Source organism: Eurytemora carolleeae, unplaced genomic scaffold (genome assembly GCF_000591075.1).
Source record: "Eurytemora carolleeae unplaced genomic scaffold, Eaff_2.0 scaffold1845, whole genome shotgun sequence".
Lineage (NCBI taxonomy): Eukaryota > Metazoa > Arthropoda > Copepoda > Calanoida > Temoridae > Eurytemora > Eurytemora carolleeae.
This window is the reverse complement of record NW_019397871.1, coordinates 6,160-26,363: the sequence shown is the minus strand read 5'-3', so window position 1 is coordinate 26,363 and position 20,204 is coordinate 6,160. Positions and strand designations below refer to the sequence as shown.

Genomic DNA, 20,204 nt, shown 5'->3' with positions numbered 1-20,204 from the left:
TCAATTATTTATTACAGATCTTTCCCCCTAAATTCTATGCATTAAACAATTTTATCAACAGCAAAACGACCAAGCTAATTTAACGCTTGATTCACTTCTAAAAGAGAGGTTTCATAAAGAATGGCAGCCCAGGGTGCCTGCGTGCACCGGTTCTAGCTTTTTTGGGTGGAAGTGAATCAAGCACTGATTGGCTGTGTTGTGCGTCCGGAACTCTTATAAGAAGTTTTTTCAAACTTTTTGAATTTTGGAACTTATAAGCCTAGTTTTGTAAGGAGTTCTCAGACCTCCCTCAAATTAAATACTGAGTAAATCTAGTGGTGAATTAGACACTGTGATCTAGTTAAACAGACTAAAGTGTAAAATGGCGGATGGTGTGTAAAATGGCGGAAAATGTTTAAAATGGCTGATATCATATAGACAAACACTTGTGAACAGTGACAGCAATTATTGCTGATTATTGCCGATTATTTTATTTTAGAATAGTGACATAGACACTTTTAACTTTTTACTGTCAATTTCTTAGCAAAGTGACATATAGACACTTTTAAATCTTTTTATTTCGGTTTCTTAGAAGTGACATATAGACACTTATGAATCTTTTATTGCTGACTTATTGAGAAGTGATATATAGACATATAGACACTTACAGTAACTTTAAAACCGATTTACTTATTTTGCCGAGATACTGCTGATCTCTGTCTAGGTTCGAAGTGTGGCGGAGATCCGAGTAGAATCTCCGTTCTTAGTTCCGAGTTTCCTAGACGACCAGTACCAGATTGCTGCCTTGACTTTTGTATCGGGGATTTTTGAGACACTCTCAGATTCAGGACAGGGTGTACCAAAACTTAAAAGAGAATAATTAACCCATGCAAATTTCTCCTATCTAAATTTGTCTTAATGGTACACCCTCAGAGTGAATAGTTGAACCTGACTTCATTAATATAACTTTTTCATACATTGCATAGTAGTCGGTGAACTTTTATCTCCGGATAACTTTTTACCGAGTGGTCTGTCGGGGTGTTTTTATCTCCGGATAGCCTTACTCCACCAGATCAATTTTAAACTGAGCAAGTGACAAATAAACTGTACACTAAAAGAAGGCTTAAAAAATAGAAAAAAAAATAAAAAAAATAAAGAAAAGAAAAATATCCTTAAAAAAATCTTAAATAAGGAGCAATAAAAAAAAGAGAAATAAAAATCTGAGAGAAAAATATAAAAGTGAAAAGATATAGAAAATAATAAAGAAAGAAAAAAGAAAAATATATACAAAAAAAAATTAGTACAGAAAGCCCCCTCAGTATTTTAATCCTGTGTACTCATTCAATTGTAAACTCCGCGAGGAGTCCCCGCTGAAACACTTGCTAGTTTCGTAGGGGTTTTTATATTTGTTTAATTTTTAATCTTGCTATCCAATTCTGATCATTGTGGTCAGTAAATATCCAAGATATGGCTCCGAAAAAATATCCCTGCCTGGTCTGCGATATCNACAATTTGAAAACAAATCCGTACAATCCGTACAATCCGTACAATCCGTACAATCCGTACAATTTTAGGGTTAAAAAAAATCAATCCGTACAATCCGTACAATCCGTACATTTTGGCCACCCTGTGTATTCTTTATCTGGTCACAACATTTTACCATTCATCACTTTTTACAAATATATCATGCTAAATATGTTTATATTTCAGCTTCACAGCTTGTTGATGACTAAGAAATAAACTCAAACACAATACTTGATTATTTCTGTGTATGGGGTGGCGTACAATACATTGGTTGAATAGTTGACCACTTCTATTTTTCCGACGCTGAAAATTAAATCGAGAAGACGCTAAAAGCTGAAAATACAAAAGTGCCCCACTACCCGGGCATCATCTCACGCCCGGACACTTCTTAACGCCCTTCGGCTTAAACCTTCCCTGAGGCCATTTAGGTGTCCACAAGAAAAAATTCCATAATAGTCATTGTTTTTATAAATCTCACCTAAACGGGAAAGAGTAACAGCTTGAGTAACGGTCACCCTTCTGTCCAAAACAGCAAGAGTCAAAATCAAGGATTTGATAGCATCAACACCAAAAGAGATTCCCTAAAATATTTCAAAACTTACTTAGCTGAGATCTTCATCAACCCAAAGTTTGTATATTTACCGGGATTTGTATTTTTTTTTGGGGGGGGAGAGGGGGGGGGGGGGATTTTTTTAAGATTAAGGGAAAATAAAATATTGAAATTAACCTGGCAATGACTCCGTTTAAACTAATAAATAACCTTTTACCTGTATAGCACTCCAGCTGTAGGACAGAAGGTGTTTCTCCAGTATCTTACGATCCTTGTCTGATAACTGTGGAGGAGTAATATCCAGGGTAGGTGCTACCTCTACTCCATACCTGAACAATATTCAGACTATGAGTTTATAATGTTTAACCGTGGAGGAGACATATCCAGGGTAGGTGCTACCTCTACTCCATACCTGACCAATATTCAAACTATGAGTTTATAATGTTTAACCGTGGAGGAGAAATATCCAGGGTAGGTGCTACCTCTACTCCATACCTGACCAATATTCAAACTATGAGTTTATAATGTTTAACCGTGGAGGAGAAATATCCAGGGTAGGTGCTACCTCTACTCCATACCTGACCAATATTCAAACTATGAGTTTATAAAGTTTAACCGTGGAGGAGAAATATCCAGGGTAGGTGCTACCTCTACTCCATATAGCTGACCAATATTCAAACCAGGAGTTAATAATGTTTAATCGTAGAGGAGTAATATCCAGGGTAGGTGCTACCTCTACTCCATACCTGACCAATATTCAAACTATGAGTTTAAAATGTTTAACCGTGGAGGAGTAATATCCAAGGTAGGTGCTACCTCTACTCCATACCTGATCAATATTCAAACCAAGAGTTTATAATATTTAATCATGGATGAGTAATATCCAGGGTAGGTGCTACCTCTACTCCATACCTGACCAATATTCAAACCAGGAGTTAATAATGTTTATTGTTTAACCGTGGAGGAGTATGGGGGAGTAATATCTAGGGTAGGTGCTACCTCTACTCCATACCTGACCAATATTCAAACCATTAATTTACAGTGTTTTACTCAGATTTTTTTCCAACCTTTACTCCTAGTTTTCTTTTTACAGAATTTATTTCTATCCATCTTTTATTTATCCTCTCTATTCAATCCTATGATTTTTAATAAATTGATTTTTTAGCTCGATTTCTCAAATAAAAAAATAGAATCTTCTTAATTATTATTCCTTTTTCCTAATTTCCCTACTTATTCATTTTATTGCATTTGCGCAAGATTCAAATATGAAAATTCAACAATTTTGTTAGAATTAAACTCTTATTAACTAGCTTTAAACAGTTAAAATCAAGACAGATACGACGGAAAAATTAAACCATTGAGCAATTATTTCTTGTTTAAGCATTAATTTCTCGCTTCTCGTTTCTAGCAATTATATCTGCAGCTTATATGTATTCCTACCTATTATTAAACCAAACGATAATAGGAGACCATTGTTCTTTTTGTAGTTTAAGTAGAGGAGGAGGTTCGTCGGAGTAGAATAGAACAGTATCTGTTCCCAAAAAACCTAAATATAAATTTAAATATCATTATCAATTTTTTATAAATAACAATGGGACGAATAAATCTGTGTAGTAGAAAGACGACATTTAGGCAATATTATAGGCAATTAATTTACCATTGAAATGGTACTATGTACAGTGTACACTGCACATTATATGTGTTTCATGATCATTGTTCATGTTCTAAAATCATAACTTGAGTACTATAATCAATAATCATCTTCCAAATCACAGATCAATGGGTCCAACTGTATTGAAATATGTTTTGTGTTTGTAATTAAAAAGGAATCTTATTTATTAAATAAGCATCGGCAAAACCTATTTGCAGAAGAATTTAGTGAAGGAAAATCCCAATTTTTTTTATAAATGAATTATATCTTCTGTTTAAATTCTCTAAAATAAATAATGTAACCACGACATTCACAACACCAGTTGAGTCTCACCTAATATAGATTCGACAAGAACTTCCTTCTTTGTTCTACCAGGGTTATCAATACACGTGTTGCAAAGGCCGGTCAGGTGCATCTGACTGCAAAACCAGTTTAATTTATAATTAATAAATCAATCAATCCACCAAATCATTAAACCGATGTATAAAATATTGTTTTATCAACCTAGGAATAAGATCAATCAATTAACAAATAACATATTTCCCTGTCAAGCATTGTGAAATATTTCTTTATAAACCAATGTATAAAAATCCTATCCATCAACCAAATCTACCCAGGCTTTTAGGTACGTCCAAAATAATGAAATTATCAATCAAAAATAAAAATCAACCAAAAGATTAAATTTTAACCAGTTCCTTAATTGAATTGTATCCTTCTGTGATAGCCATTCGTTTGCTATAGCATGGGCTAGCGGTTCACTCTTCACCTGTGTCAATCCAGGTAAAAAAAAATATGGGTAGGTGTGGGTGGGGGGTGAAGGATAAAAACAACTGAAAGGGTCAGTCCACAAAATTACAAGTGTCCATTTAAGCCATATTAAGAATACCATTAAGCAACGTCTCAAATCCCCAAAAACCGGTTTTAATTGACCACTGGCTTGAATCTTGAAAAATTTATTACAAATTTAAATGAACCAACCATATTTGAGCCGCGTCTCAAATTCTTTAAATTCGGCATCAGTTTACATTATATAAAGGTATCTGAGAAACGACGGTGATATTTACCCGAAAAATATTTGTTTAAATTAAGAAAGACAAGTTCTACGCCGCCAAGCTGTGAAGCATAGAATGCAGGCGCTAAAATTTCACTTTCTGCTAATTTAGGTTTAATAAGTTTGACATTGGAATAAATTTACACGTAATACTAGCAAATTCTTAAAATTGTGGAAAATGACAAGAAAATTACATATTTCATGATTAAAAAAGAACATATTTTTTTTAAATATTTAAAAAAAATATCTTTAAATTTTAAGTGTTCAAATCAAAATACTGGATAGAGTTCCTGGAAAGGGCCGCCAAGTGGAGTTTTGAGTTTTCTATGATCTAAATAACATCTTTTATTTTCCATTGAAATAATAAATAAGTAAGATTCATAAATTGCATCCCATCAAAATAACTTGTTTTATAAAAAAACTTAAAATTCAGGATTAAAAAACTAAAAAAGATTTGTTCATTGCTAGCTAAGTTTTCTGTTCAATTAACAAGAGAAATATAAATCCCTGATCAAATCTCCTGGTTCCTACCTAAATTAATTTCAAACTTGGAGTTATTTTGAACTACGGAAACGTTTTTGTAAAATCGTTTTTTCGGCACCGAGTGTATACTTCGTGTCAACACTGAACTTAGTCCGGTCTTGGCAACATTTCTAAACGATCCAAACATATCTGAAACAAACAATACATTTGTAAAAATCAGACTTGTAAAAGTAACCTGAAAAAATCAGACTACAAAACTAATAAAATTTTCTTGGTTTTTCCATCTGGAGGCTTCGTGTACAAATTTTACAGTGAACACAAATTGCGTATTTTCTTCTTGAGAGAATCATTCAAATTCTTTATCAGTTTATTTCGCTAGTTTGACGACTACTAAACGTTCACGGTTAAAGCTTCGTTTTCATTTTCTTAGCACTGGCTTTAATACAGTCCATGAATACAGAGAACTCCTTAGCACATTGATGTTTTCTTACATCATCTGTAAACAACACCTTGACTAGAACAAGATAAAGTGCTAAATTTCAAGTGATCCTACATTTTTGGAGTGGTATATCTGATTCACAACGGTACCCTTAAGAGGTTAAGGTATGATAAAATGAATGAAATAACGAAAGGAGGAAAAAAATTAAAAACTTGATAAGCTAGAAAAGCGATGACATCATTTACCAGATTAAAGTATAAAGGGTATCGTTAACAATTCGTATCACTTTTGGTGCTTAAACGCCATCATTTTTGGAACGTGTAGGGGTTTATTTATTTTATCGAATTTTTTTATGTCATTAAACAAGATACAAAAAACACATTTTTGTCCATGAATATCTGTGTAAAGAATGAGACAAATTACAGTAAAAATCTACGTTTCATTTTTTTAAATTCTCTTATCAATTTTCCGATAAAAAAATTCTAAGAACCTAATTGTTGTAAAGTATTATGATCAAGACTGTTCCTAGATTATCCCCGACACACTTTCCGTAGCTGGCAGCCTGGGGAGCACACTCCGCAATTAGAAGAGGATACCTACAAGTACACAACACATATGATTCATTGATTGATTGGTTGATTTGTTGACGTTTATTTCTCTTTTAAAAATACCTGCATCTTAGATATAAAATGAAGCTTACACAATACTAATAGTTTAACATTTTTGTAAGTATAATGAGGTTAGAATAATATTGGCGTTTAATCAGAGTATTCAAGAAAAAAGTGAATATTCAAAATTGTTCTGAAAAGAAGCATTTTTACGTTAATTTTCTTTTGGAAGCTTCAATGAAGTCTGTTAGTGTTCAAAATAAGCTCTTTCTTAAAGGGAGTGTTCGCGAAAAATGAAAGGGGTATGGGCTTAATGCGATAAAAAAGCGCTTTTGATTGCTACTAATCTTACTTCTATCTGTTGCGTCTATAAGGAGAAAATTGTTAAAGACGTCTCATACCGAATAACTTAGCACCCATACAAATTCAAAAAATTGCAACATACAACTTAGACCGTAAAAAATCAATTTAATTTTAAGCAGATCATTCAGATCTTACAACCTTTAGTCATCGATTATCTTTCGCCACATTTGTATATAGTTTATATTTTATAATATTTTTAATTAATTTGTTTTGAATTTGATTATTTCTCTTGTTGCTTGCGCAACTATCTAAGAATGCCGCGCACCACTCACATTTTTCGAAATCCGTTAAAACGTTTTCTAAAAAAATTGAATATTATAAAATATGAACTATATACAAATGTGGCGAAAGATAATCGATGACTATAAGTTGTAATATCTGAATGATTTGTTTGAAATTAAATTGATTTTTAACGGTCTAAGTCGTATGTTTCAATTTTCTGTATTTGTATAACGACCAAGCTAGTATAACGCTTGATTCACTTCTAAAAGAGGTTTCAGAAAGAATGGCAGCCCAGGGTGCCAGCGTGCACCGGTTCTAGCTTTTTTGGGTGGAAGTGAATCAAGCACTGATTAGCTGTGTTGTGCGTCCGGAACTCTTATAAGAAGTTTTTTCAAACTTTTTGAATTTTGGAACTTATAAGCCTAGTTTTGTAAGGAGTTCTCAGACCTCCCTCAAATTAAATACTGAGTAAATCTAGTGGTGAATTAGACACTGTGATCTAGTTAAACAGACTAAAGTGTAAAATGGCGGATGGTGTGTAAAATGGCGGAAAATGTTTAAAATGGTAAAATCTTGTTGCAACTAGATCCAGAACTGATATCAGAAAAAATTTCTTCTCTAATAGAGTTATAAACCTCTGGAACAATCTTCCAACAGACGTTAAAGATGCCAGAACAGTTAAAATTTTCAAGGCAAGACTTGAAAAAATTAATCTGTAATCTTATTTATGCAGTCAGGATCAGTGTAGGTGAGGCTAAATCTGAAGCTCAGATCAGACGAATCACACTGTTCCGTGAGGACTACACCGACATCTGCGCTATGGACCTAGAGGCCCTCTGCAGATTATTCTACAAGTAACAAGTAAGTAAGTATGGGCGCCAAGTTATTTGGTATGAGACGTCTTTAACAATTTTCTCCTTATAGACGCAACAGATAGAAGTAAAATTAGTGGCGATCAAAAGTGCTTTTTTATCGCATTAAGCCTATACCCCTTTTCATTTTTCGCGAACACTCCCTTTAAAGGCGAGAGGAATAAATGTGAATATGGAAAATCAAAATTTACTTGATAATTTCGAATTTGAACAAATCAGGATTTAAAAAAATTTATTTCTTACTTTGCAAGACGAGCACGGGCAGCTAGAACACTTTCCATCTTAAACAAATTTCGAAAATGTTTTCCGGAATTAGAATTCGGCTTGGTTCAACCCTAGCTCGGAATTATTTAGATTTCTCTGGTTCCTCCTGAATATAAATACTTTATAGATGATTTAATGCTCCCTCCAACTCAAAACAACTTTTAAAAATTTTGTCCAAAATCAATTTTTTTTCCCAAGATCAGATTTTTTTTATCCTAGCGACATTTCATGATTTAACAAAAGAAGAATTGTTTTATTTTGAGAAAACAACCTCCACCTCCCTCCAGGGGATAACAGAGGTGTACATAATTTCAATTTTTTATTCTTTACCCCCACCCTTTAAAGTATTTTTGATTTTCTTTACCAAATTTTGGAAATAAAAAGACGTCATTTTTTAATATATATTTCAGTGCATAACATCCCTACAAGGATGCATTTAGAAAAGCATAAGCATAAAGGTTCGACTTTTTGGAAAAATGATTGATGACTGAGTATTCTTTTATTATATTTGTTAAGAAGTTATTATCACGGTTTTTCATGCTGCATTTTAACTATTGGGGAAAATTATTTATGAAAAACTCTCTGATTTTAGATAAAACGTTATGTGGATATTAGAGGTAAAGAGCTCCAGCCCCCCGCCCTTTCCTTCACTTCTTTATTTGTCAACCTTCCATCGATTCTCTACCTTTCCCTTCCCTTTGTTCCCCTTCCCTAGCTACCCTACCCTAGGTACCTTTCTCCTATCTTCCTCTTACCTTACCATTCTACTTCCCTTCCCTGTCCCTTCCGTAGTTCCCTATATTCCTCTTTCCCTCTCAACCTTCCTCCTTCCGTAGTTCCCAGGGGGGGAGGAAAGAATTTTATACACCCCTGTGGGATAAGTGACTGCTTTATAACCCAAAATAATGTTTTCCAATTACCTTCTGTTCAGTTGTCCAACCCTTGAATAAAGATGGAGGTCTATACCAGATTCCTGCGTCTATCATCCGCTGTTTCCTTCGCTCCGCTAGAAACAGCTGCTCCGGGGTTGGCTGCTCAAACGCTCTCAGGATAAAAGGACTAAATATTATAGCAAAGTTAAACGCGGAATATACGAGATGATATCTTGGGAAACCCAGACCGCCTACCTAATACGTAGGTGAGGTACAACTTGGAGGACTAGCGTGAAATATTGTCTTGGTAATGTACAAATAATCAAAAAATTAACAATCAAATGACCGCATTACAATACAACTTCCATCTTATATATGTTTTTCGCTATAAATCGCTGCTATAAAAAATTGATTTCTATAAAAGTTCAAGGGTACACAAACAGGGGGGATGATAGTTCTTTGTCTGTGTGCTCAGTTATCTGTACAACTATCTACTAATATTGATATACTATAGGTTAGGCCAGAATCAACTTATAATAAACTAATATGCAGTACGCTCTCGGTATATTTTATGCACTATAAAATTAGTCAAGGATTAGCGTACATCATCACTCTATACACTATAACCTCGTTGGTAACCCTGTATAAAAAAAATTGAAAATTTAATTTAAAGATTTTTACTTACGCGAAGAATCCCCCGACCCCAAGGATGGTTCCAACAGTAACGAATGTTCTAGGATATCTATGCCAGATTTTACGACCAAACTTCTGCTCCTTGAAGCCGTAGGGAGTCTGGAATCTTGTCTTATTTCTCAACTAAACACATATTTAGATGTACTTTTTTGAAAGAAATCCACCCAATATCTTATTGAAGAAATACATTCGATTTTTTTTTAAATGTTACCCGAGGGAATCCATGGGCTTCCTAAAAAAATCAGCTAAATTGGTCCAGCCGTTTAGCCAGCTTTAACTGACATATATATATGAGCGAAAACCTATATCATATATAATATGTATAGATAGTTTCTGTCAAAAAAAACAGTTTTGCTTTTTACCTGTCGCAAGACATTTTTATTATTGTTTGTCAGAAAATTTGGAAAATCTAGAATTAATGGTCATTTAAATCAACTTTAACCCAGCTTGGTATCCGATATCTGAATATAAGTGTGTACTTTCAACCCCCCCCCCCTTTATTTGGCCTGAACCCCTAACCTAAAATCAATGTTTCGCCTGAACCCCTTGCCTAAAACCAATGTTTTGCCTGAACCCCTAACCTAAAATCAATGTTTTGCCTGAACCCCTAGCCTAAAATCAATGTTTTGCCTGAACCCCTTGCCTAAAATCAATGTTTCACCTGAACCCCTAACCTAAAATCAATGTTTTGCCTGAACCCCTTGCCTAAAACCAATGTTTTGCCTGAAGTCCTTGCCTAAAATCAATGTTTCGCCTGAACCCCTAACCTAAAATCAATGTTTTGCCTGAACCCCTTGCCTAAAACCAATGTTTCGCCTGAACCCCTTGCCTAAAATCAATGTTTCACCTGAACTCCTTGCCTAAAATCAATGATTTGCCTGAACCCCTTGCCTAAAACCAATGTTTTGCCTAAACTCCTTGCCTAAAATCAATGTTTCGCCTGATTCCCTTACCTAAAACCAATGTTTTGCCTGAACCCCTAACCTAAAATCAATGTTTTGCCTGAACCCCTTGCCTAAAATCAATGTTTCACCTGAACCCCTAACCTAAAATCAATGTTTTGCCTGAACCCCTTGCCTAAAACCAATGTTTTGCCTGAACTCCTTGCCTAAAATCAATGTTTTGCCTGAACCCCTAGCCTAAAACCAATGTTTTGCCTGAACTCCTTGCCTAAAATCAATGTTTCGCCTGAACCCCTTGCCTAAAACCAATGTTTTGCCTGAACTCCTTGCCTAAAATCAATGTTTTGCCTGAACCCCTAGCCTAAAATCAATGTTTTGCCTGAACCCCTTGCCTAAAACCAATGTTTTGCCTGAATTCCTTGCCTAAAATCAATGTTTTGCCTGAACCCCTAGCCTAAAATCGATGTTTTGCCTGAACCCCTTGCCTAAAACCAATGTTTTGCCTGAACCCCTAGCAATCAATGTTTTACCTGAACCCCTTGCCTAAAACCAATGTTTCGCCTGAACCCCTAGCTTAAAATTAATGTTTCGACTGAACCCCAAGCCTAATACCAATGTTTCGCCTGAACCCCTATCCTAAAATCAATGTTTCGTCTAAACCCCAAGCTTAAAATCATTGTTTCGCCTGAACCCCTAACCTAAAATCAATGTTTCGCCTGAACCCCAAGCCTAAAATCAATATTTCGCCTTAACCCATAGCCTATAATCAACTTTCTATCATTAAGAAGGAGTAGGAGAATTTATACCTGTTTAGCTCTTTTTATGTCTTCTATAGTAGGACCAAGTGGATCTCCTGGAACAAGATTAATTTTATTAATTAAACCAAGTGGAAGGGGTGTATCATTTTCTTGAAAAAACGTTCCCCCCCTTAAGAAAATAATTTTCCTCCCATAAATTAGGTTTTTTTGGTTTTTATTTGCTGAATTGGTGGAAAAAATAAGATTCAGGGAAATGTAATGAATTTTTGGGTAAGTGTAAAAAACATTTTCCTTTAAATGTACAATCTTTCACCCCTAAAAATTCTGAATTCATTGCCAAGTGGAAACTAATTAATATAAAAATCACTTTTCTAACCGCCCCCTTTAGAAAATATACATGCTTGAGCGGAGGTCAAATTTTTTTGAGGGTAGTAATTCCCTGCATTGGGGAAAATAAATGATTTTTAGGGGAAATCAATAAACTTTTGGATAAAATATTCAACTAGTTTTTTTAAAAGTTGCCTTTTCATGTACAATTTTTAAAATCCTTTTCCCCTCTCCCTAGGGGGGGGGGGTACTTCTAAAAAATATACACCCCTGTGAGAGGATCTTGAAGAAAGCTAAAAACCTAGAATAAAGATTATAAAAAGCCTGGCGTCTTTACTGTTTAAAGCCATTTGAGTTGTCTTTGCTTAGAATAGAAAATAGAGAACTATTTAAGAAAATAATATGGTTGTTTTTGTAAAGAATTGAGAAGGATATGTGAAATATATTTTCTCCGAGTTTCATCAAGTTTTTAAACGCAGTGTAAACTCTCTACCAAGAAGGGAATAGTCAAAGTATTTAAGAACTAGTAGAAACATACTAAAAACCTGCAGGGAATTGTCGCCTGTAGCTTGGACCCTGACTCATTTTCCAAAATTTACCATTTTTGTCCGAGCACTCTGAAATTATTAAGAAAAAATATAGCGTTTCAATGGAAATTGATAACTTTTTCAATCGAACAGCAAGAAACAAACATAGCTTTGTAATTCGATATCGTGGTATATATGGCGACTTAAAATCTAATAAAAACGTCCAGAAATAAGGCCGGTTTCCATTACACCAATTCAAATTAAGATCAGAAATTAAAAGTTGAATATCACAAAGAACCGTAGGGTTGGTTAAACTTTGCAGTTCACATCCTACTACAGGAATTTACAGAGATTAATCCAACAGAAGATCATTTTGCGGATTTCCTGAATTTGCCGCATTTTCTTTATCGTGATCTGGCGGTTCATTTTCATCATTGTCTGTCTCTTCATCAATGTCCTCATAACCTTCGCTATTTTCTTCCTCATCCGCGCCCTCATTCCCGTCCTCTTCCTCTGGTCCTGTATTTTGTCCTCTATTGGGTTGCGGCAGGTATTGGAGAGGATTGAACCAACCCAACCCATGCAGGAGATATACAAATATATTTTGAACTTGTCCAAACCCAAACTCAAGGGTTCGTAACATTTGCAAGGTGAAGAGGAGAACCCTGGATAAAGTTGGGGTTGAAAAACTTATTCTTGAATGATAAGTAAAATATATGAATGAATAAAGTTATTAAAAAATGAAGTAAATAAACAACCCTGCCTGCCCCAAAAAGGAGTGCCTGGAAGTGGAACAGTGTATAATCGTTGAAGATCACTCTCACTTAACGGAGTAAACTCTAAAATAAACGAAAATAATTAATTTAGTTGATTTATATAAAAAAAAAAACATTCATTTTCATTTATATACATATTAATATTTTTATTCAACTACAAAGCATTAGATAAAACAAATAATCAAAATCTATTATGGAATTAAGACACATTTAATGTGAGAAGGTGGTTTTAGTTCGGTTGCCTTAATTTATGAATGAGAATTGTGAAGTACAAAAAGCGCAAAATTAATGAAAATCCGGGAAAATGAGAGGTACATATGAGCATTCCAAAACTCACCCTCTCCTTCCCTCCTGAGGAATGGTCCTTCAATGCTAGTATTGTAGCTACCACAGTCTACAGTACCACATTTCATACCGACCACATGGAAAACAGATTTACTAGTCTTACCACAATCCTTACACAGAATCTCTCTGAGGACAACAGCAAATCAAACAATGCTTGTACGTTATCTTAAAGTTTAATATTTAAAGCTTTGAAAGCTTTTTCTTAGTTTTAACCAATAAAGATTATTTAAACCTCAAAAAATTAGCATCGTAATCCTTGTCTTCCCATAGAAATTATGTTTTAAAAAATAAATAAAAAACCACCTGTCATTTGTTAAAATTATCAGCTGGGCAACATTTTTACAACAACTAATTAATAATGCTTTCCTAAAAAGATTTGTATATTCGACGGGCATTGGAGTTTCCGTGATCTCTCTAAAATAAAACAAATTTAGAGAAAGTTTTTAAATTACGAGTTAAATCAAATATTATTATAGATATATTAAGCAGGGGGAATATTTCCGTTTGAAGCTTTCAGTAAGATTTAAAAAATTATTTTAATTTTCACGAGTTGTACTTTTCAATTTTTATAGTTCAGCACTTCTTAATTCAAAAATGTACCCCCACAGCATAAATTGTAACTGTGTACATGAAGCGTTTACTTCGATATGGAATAATTTTTCAGCAGATTATAAAGCGTTTGATCAATGATTATACTTTATTTGTATAATACCAATACAAGTAGGGGTGGGGGGGATAGAACGGTCTGATAAGGGGTCACTGAAAACCAACATGTGCACGCTCTCATACAAACATCGAGCAGTATTTTTTCAATTACTTCTTTTAAACTTCAGCTAAAAACAATGACTAAGTTTCAGAGTTGTCTATATCTCAGTGGGGTAGGGGGGGGCAGATTCTAACCTGTCTACGTGTTCCCAAGTAGATTTCATATCCTGCATAGCTCTCCCACAAGAAGGACAAGAATATAAACCTTAAATATCAAAATAAAATAACTTTTGTAAATCTGTACCTTATGCCAAGTTTTTACAAAGAAAGTATGCATATATAAAGTTGATATCTCTGCTTGTTTGTCTGATCATAACTCAAGCACACCTGGACCAATTTGCCTCAAATTTTGATTGGAGATCTCGGGAGACCCAAGAAAATTTTCTTAGTTTGGTTTGAGATTCTAAATTGAGTTGGTCCACTTTAAACGGGAAAAATCGTAAATTACGACAAAGAGTGGGTAAACGGTGGGACTAACTAATACTTCCCTAGGCAACGCTGGGTTCCCAAGCTAGAATAAATACAAAACATACAAAAAATCTTCATAATTTAAAATAATTCGTTCCAACCTGTTTTAAGCATGTCTGAATAGCAAGGCGTATGTATAAGATGCCCACAGGGAGGAATAAAAGTAGATGTTCTAAATATAATTTCATTTCAAAGGGAGTAATCCCAACCTATCAAGGCGGCTTTGGATTAATTGGTAATAGACCTTGAGTAGATGTTTTCTTGATTTGTATTTGGAAAAACAGAGTATACATGTTGAAGAAAAAATAATAATTGGACNCCCCCCCCACTTATAATTTATACCCAACAAATCATTTATTTTCCTCAGCTAACAAAAAAAAACTGCAACAAATCTATAATTTGAAAAAACGCGGCACGAAAATATCTCGAAAGACAGGTTCTGAAGATCTTTAAGATCCGTTTCTGCAAATTTTTCTCTCGCTATTTTGATGAAATAAATAATGTTTAAGGGGAATACAAATAAATTTTAGGTAAAAATTATTAAAATCATAAACATAACTTGTTGTTGTCCTATTTTTCCCAATTTTCTGATAAAACCAAGGAGTAAAAATATAAAAATCTGCAAAATGTATTTTAATTTTCACTATTGTTACAATTTTAAGATAACAGTGTTAATCAACTAGTAAATAAGTAAAAAATAAAAAAGATGTTTCTTCTGATAATTTTATTATTACCTGGACGAGTGAATAGATTCGAAGCAAACAGGACAGTTATTTCGAGAACTCTGGGCTAAAAAAATAAAGTTTTTTTTGTGGACAAGTTCAGGGTTGATATTTTTCTTTCAATTGTTTACATGATACACAAAAGTTGTGCTTGTTATTAAACGCTGAATTAAAATTTGTACGTAGATGATTTGAATCGTAATTTACGTAATTGTAAATATTTTTCTTAAAAATAAGGATTTAACTAGCAACGAATGGTTCAATTATTTCTCTTTCAATAAAGTCCGATTCTCACTAGTACCATTAAAAGCTGTGTCAGATCAAGAGTGCACGAGTTGCCTATAATCTACTGGATTATAAAGGGAATTGTGAGAATTAAGACTAAAGCAAGACAACAACTATCGACATCTTCCACATAATTGATCAGATAAATTGAAGGGTACCACTGTGAATTGGGCGCGAATGCATGAAGCAATTGTAGCTATTTCAACTACCTCTCGTTATCCATAGATTACAGAGGACATTAGTTTCAAAACTAACACTTGGCCCGTTTTAATACTGAGTGTTAGAAATAGGCACAAATTAAAAGACTGGGTGTTAAGGATCCCGGCCCAAATCGAGAGTAAAAGTCGATAATTAAATCAATAACCAACATTTTATTAAGCATGACAAAGACAACAATTCCCAATTTTAAAATATTTTCTGGAATCAAAATGATAAAAGGAGTTTTTTTAAATTAAAACCCTTGACCGTTTTCAAGACAATGTCAGGTTTTCCATTTTCGAACATATCCTGAATTTGAATCATATTGTCGCGTTTTCGAGGCAAACCCACTTTACCGTTTTTGAGTATAATCGTCAATTCAGAACAATACTCACTTTCATAACTTACAAAATAAATTTTTTGAAAGTTAAAAGACTAAATTTACTGCTAAATTATTTCAAAAATCTGAATTTCCCTATTTTATTTTTTAAATAAGAAATAAGAGAATAAAGTTGATTTAATTTCCCGCACTCTAAATAAACAATTTCCCGGATTTCTAGTTAAAATCTACATTTTAAGAACAAAATAATATTTAAAATTTTATTTCTCGATGATTTAATGATTTTTAAATCATAAAAGAACAATATTTTTTTGTTTTATATTTTGTTTATATTTTACTTTATCAAAAAATCTTGTTTTGTTACGTAAGTGCGTAAATGCATGAAAATTGACATTGATATGAATTCAAGTAACTGTCTCAAAACTAGGACATGCTCCGAAAACGCGACATAAGCTGAAATGCGGTAAGCCGGTAATTGTTTCAAAATAGGGATATGTTCAAAAATGAAAACCAGTTTCATCAAAAACGAATTCTCACACCTTATTATTTGTTTAAAGTCGACTTTTCTTGTTATAGCCAACTCGGCTTGGATTTAAAGATATATACGCTTGAAAAAGATAACTCTACAGATTTGGCCCATTTTAACAACCAGAGTTAGAAATGGGCCTAGTGTTAGTTTCGGAACTTATTTCCCCTAAACTATAAAATACCTATGCACTTGTGTTCAGTTCCTATAGGCATGCACATCTCGCAAGTGAAGCAATGCTTGAAATTTTCTCGATGCCCAATTCTAAACATAAACTAAAAATCAAATCAGACAGACATAGATGGCTTAAGCCTTTATAGAGAATGGGTTATAAATATGAGATGGGTTTAAAATTGTTAGTAAAGAGGGAAGATGAAAAAATAGCCTGACCTGGAAACTCTTGTATTGTGGATATCGAAAACAATGCTTGATATAGTTTTTATGTTCATTTTTAGACAAATTTAATCTTTATACGATATCTCACAATGTATTTAAACCCTAAAGAAGGAACTAAAATGAATAGATTAAGCATTGATTTAATCCTTAAATGAAAAGTGTTCACTGTAAATATATAGATTAAGTGATCAAGATTATGAATATCGAACACAGAAGTTCCCAGCACTGGTAAAATTTGTATGTTATCTTCCGAATGACCNCCCACTCCATTCTCATTTCTTTTGGCTCGATTTCAACCTAAGTCCTGTTCAGTATAAAAATAAACAATCTGAATAAAAATCTGAATCAAAAAACTTTAGTCACCTGCATATTCCACATCCCTCGCAGTGAAACTGCCCCTTGTCCTTATGATCGAAGAGACGACAGATCTTGCAAAAATATTTTTCACCAAATATTGTTTTACAATCATAACATTCATTACTAAACCAGGCACTAATAAACTTAACAAAACGAACAACTCAACCTTTAATTCGTTCAATTTTCTAAAATTTCTTTAAAAATATCAATTTACCCCAAAGTTTAAAATGTAGAGCGGAAAAATCCTGTAAAATGACTTTATAATTTTAAAGGGACTGTAGTCGAAATTTCAAATGACTCTTCACTAGTAGATCGGCATGTCCGATTTACAACGGTACCCACGAAAACTTATCCATGTTTAACTCATTAAAATTCCATATTTTCCATTGTGGTTTCTATACAAAAAAGATTTGTGCATTTCTTCCGCAGATACTAGGGGAGGAAATGATCAGAATTAGACACTTTTCCAGCTGAAAGAACGACGAAATCTTTCATCTCATGGATCAGATAAGAGTTTAAAGGGTACAGTTGAGGATCACTTGAACTTAAGCTTACAGTCCCTTTAAGAAATATGAATATTTTAATGAATATAAACCGTGGTAATAAATTCATTTTTTCTTTAAAATTACTTCCCCCCCCCCCCCTCCTCTAAATTTTCATCTGCTTTATGGAATCTCAAACTTTTTATTTTTGCGTAGCTGTTTTCTAGTAGAATATTAGTGTTTCCTGATCCCACTTCTTTTATCACATTTATTACAAACAATCTCTTCGACAAGGGTTCTAAATTTCAAACAACTTAATGATTTTACAACATTTTTTATTAATAAAATAGAAGCTTTCAATGCAATTCCGATTAAAATGAAAATAGTTTATTTTACTTGTTGCACAGTTACATTTTTTAAAATCATAATATTTATATTATATTAAACTAACACAATTATTTAAAACATCTAAAAGAAAATATGTTCATAAAAAATACTAAATTATGTTTCCTGTCCAGTGTATGAGATTCTTTTTCATCATGACAAACTCTGTTAAGCACGGTTTGTTATTCTATAAATATCTTACGGGTCTGTCCTCGAGAACGCTTGATGCCTCCCCCCTGTCAATTTTTTACAAGACAGTTTTTCAAAAGATTATTGGAGGGAGTTCAAAAAGCATTCTCGAGATAATCACCATTTATATAGTGTTCGTAATTTATAAGATTTAAAATATCTTCTCGATAGTAATGATACGCATGCAAAAAGCTCCCTAAATCTTTGAAAGGAGGGTAATTTCCTAATATACTTTGACCATGTGGCCGCAGCGCCCGGCCCCATAGCCTGCCCTAGCCGCAGCGCTCGGCCCCCAAGCCTGTCCTTGCTGCAGCGATCGCCCCTGAAAGTGTCTTAACCTTATCTAACTCTAAATAAATACTAATTTTATTGTGACATATTAAAAATGAAGACCCGTCCTGGCCGCACTTCTCAGATCCCTAGCCTGGCCAAGCCGTAGCGCTCGGCCCAGAAAGAGTCTTAACCTAACCTAACCCTAAATAATAATAAAAATAACTATAATTTGCTGAAAAAAGTGGTCATGTACAAAATTGATCGGAAGGGTGAGGAGGGGGTCCAAAAACGTATACTAGGATGGACCCAAGAAGAGATATTAACTACGACATTTAAAAAATTTTCCTTGATAAAAAACCGTTTCCTGCAAGGGTATATATTCTGACAGCAAGGTGCAACAAGACTACAATTTCTAGTGTAATGCTCACAACCAGATGTCTCAGACATATTCACTGCAATATATATAATTTGTAATTAACATCTTCAGCCTTTTGAATTTGTAAAGATAATCCACTAGATTTGATTTATAATTAATACAATAAAATCAAATAAATTCAGAGCTGCGACATTAGGCCGAGCGAGTTCTGTTGCCGATACTATGTAGTGTTGCGGCATTCATCTAGAACATGTGATTAATTGATTAAAGGCGATGGTGTATCTTTCGACCTGCGCGTATCCACTATACTCCACTTCTGACCTACGCCAAATCCGCTACTCATTCGTCCTACTAGCACGTGGTTTTACAGCTGCTTGGCCCCCTAGCCTGTACTAGCCGCAGCGCTCGGGACAGAAATTGTCTTTTACCTAACCTAATTCCAGCTTAAATAATACAAAAATAAATTGAACGTAATTTGCGTGATTTGCGTATACAGACACGATGCATGTAACATTACCAAATATTTAACGACTAACGCACATCCGCTATACTCCATTTTACCTACGTCAAATCCGCTATACTACTAACTCCCTACGTATCCCACCATATAACTAGCTTTTAATTCAAAGCTACAGGAATTGACTTAATTGCTCTTTGCTAATATATATATATTTATCTATAATCTATGTTAGCATATACTGAAGGTCTAATACAAGGAAAGTTATTTCAGAGGTCTACACATCTTTTGTACTGCAGTGTACTGTCTCTGGGCAGATGTTGAAGCCTGACATGGGATCCTTCTTTCACATAAAAATCAATGAAACATTATGTGAATTATCAAAATTATCAAAATTTAATGCTTTTAGCCTTTTAACCTCAACCTTGAATACTAAACGAACACTGATGCATCTATTTTTGTTTACAAACTCCGACCAGATAGAAGTGGTTTCAATATGTACGCAGAGTATACGCAACTACAATTAACTTTCCTTTTAAAAAATCTAATTTTTGTTTGTTAAAATAATAATAATAATCGTATTTTGTAATGATAGTGTCACGTAAACACAAAAATGCAAATACAAATTTAATGGCTCCTTTCTTTACAAATTTAATGTTTATACCATTACTTCTATATATTCAATGCATTTGTATTGTGTAAAAAAGAATACAAAATTAATTTAGATAATTAGTTGTTAGGTTTATTTTTACAACAAACTTTCTTTAACAATTGACAGAG

General features: G+C 33.7%; 3 protein-coding genes across 5 annotated transcripts; all 3 read right to left on the bottom strand.

Annotated features, from left to right (window-relative positions):
• Positions 1-1,859: 1,859 nt before the first annotated feature.
• On the bottom strand, positions 1,860-5,734 carry LOC111716158 (ATP synthase mitochondrial F1 complex assembly factor 2). The gene is made up of 7 exons (XM_023491590.1): positions 5,287-5,734; positions 5,046-5,086; positions 4,400-4,470; positions 4,038-4,123; positions 3,494-3,599; positions 2,271-2,382; positions 1,860-2,084 (listed from the first exon to the last, which is right to left on the bottom strand). Exons 1-7 carry the CDS (start codon positions 5,423-5,425, stop codon positions 1,875-1,877), a joined length of 765 nt encoding a protein of 254 aa, XP_023347358.1. The 5' UTR covers positions 5,426-5,734; the 3' UTR covers positions 1,860-1,874.
• Positions 5,735-6,210: 476 nt separating this feature from the next.
• LOC111716160 (uncharacterized) lies at positions 6,211-12,184 on the bottom strand. The gene is made up of 6 exons (XM_023491591.1): positions 12,104-12,184; positions 11,280-11,326; positions 9,564-9,694; positions 8,927-9,065; positions 7,986-8,112; positions 6,211-6,273 (listed from the first exon to the last, which is right to left on the bottom strand). The coding sequence occupies exons 1-5, from the start codon at positions 12,141-12,143 to the stop codon at positions 8,089-8,091; spliced, it is 381 nt and encodes a 126-aa protein (XP_023347359.1). The 5' UTR covers positions 12,144-12,184; the 3' UTR covers positions 6,211-6,273; positions 7,986-8,088.
• LOC111716157 (RING finger and CHY zinc finger domain-containing protein 1) lies at positions 12,175-19,059 on the bottom strand. Of its 3 annotated transcripts, none has more exons than XM_023491587.1 (12): positions 18,956-19,059; positions 18,256-18,294; positions 17,990-18,043; positions 17,270-17,386; positions 16,695-16,774; positions 15,174-15,228; positions 14,541-14,611; positions 14,107-14,176; positions 13,573-13,620; positions 13,199-13,332; positions 12,844-12,924; positions 12,175-12,750 (listed from the first exon to the last, which is right to left on the bottom strand). In XM_023491587.1, the coding sequence occupies exons 1-12, from the start codon at positions 19,036-19,038 to the stop codon at positions 12,419-12,421; spliced, it is 1,164 nt and encodes a 387-aa protein (XP_023347355.1). In that variant the 5' UTR covers positions 19,039-19,059; the 3' UTR covers positions 12,175-12,418. The 3 variants fall into 3 exon arrangements, with proteins under 3 accessions (XP_023347355.1, XP_023347356.1, XP_023347357.1); XM_023491588.1 differs by having other exon boundaries at positions 12,849-12,924; XM_023491589.1 differs by having other exon boundaries at positions 12,175-12,604; positions 12,868-12,924.
• Between the last annotated feature and the right edge of the window lie 1,145 nt (positions 19,060-20,204).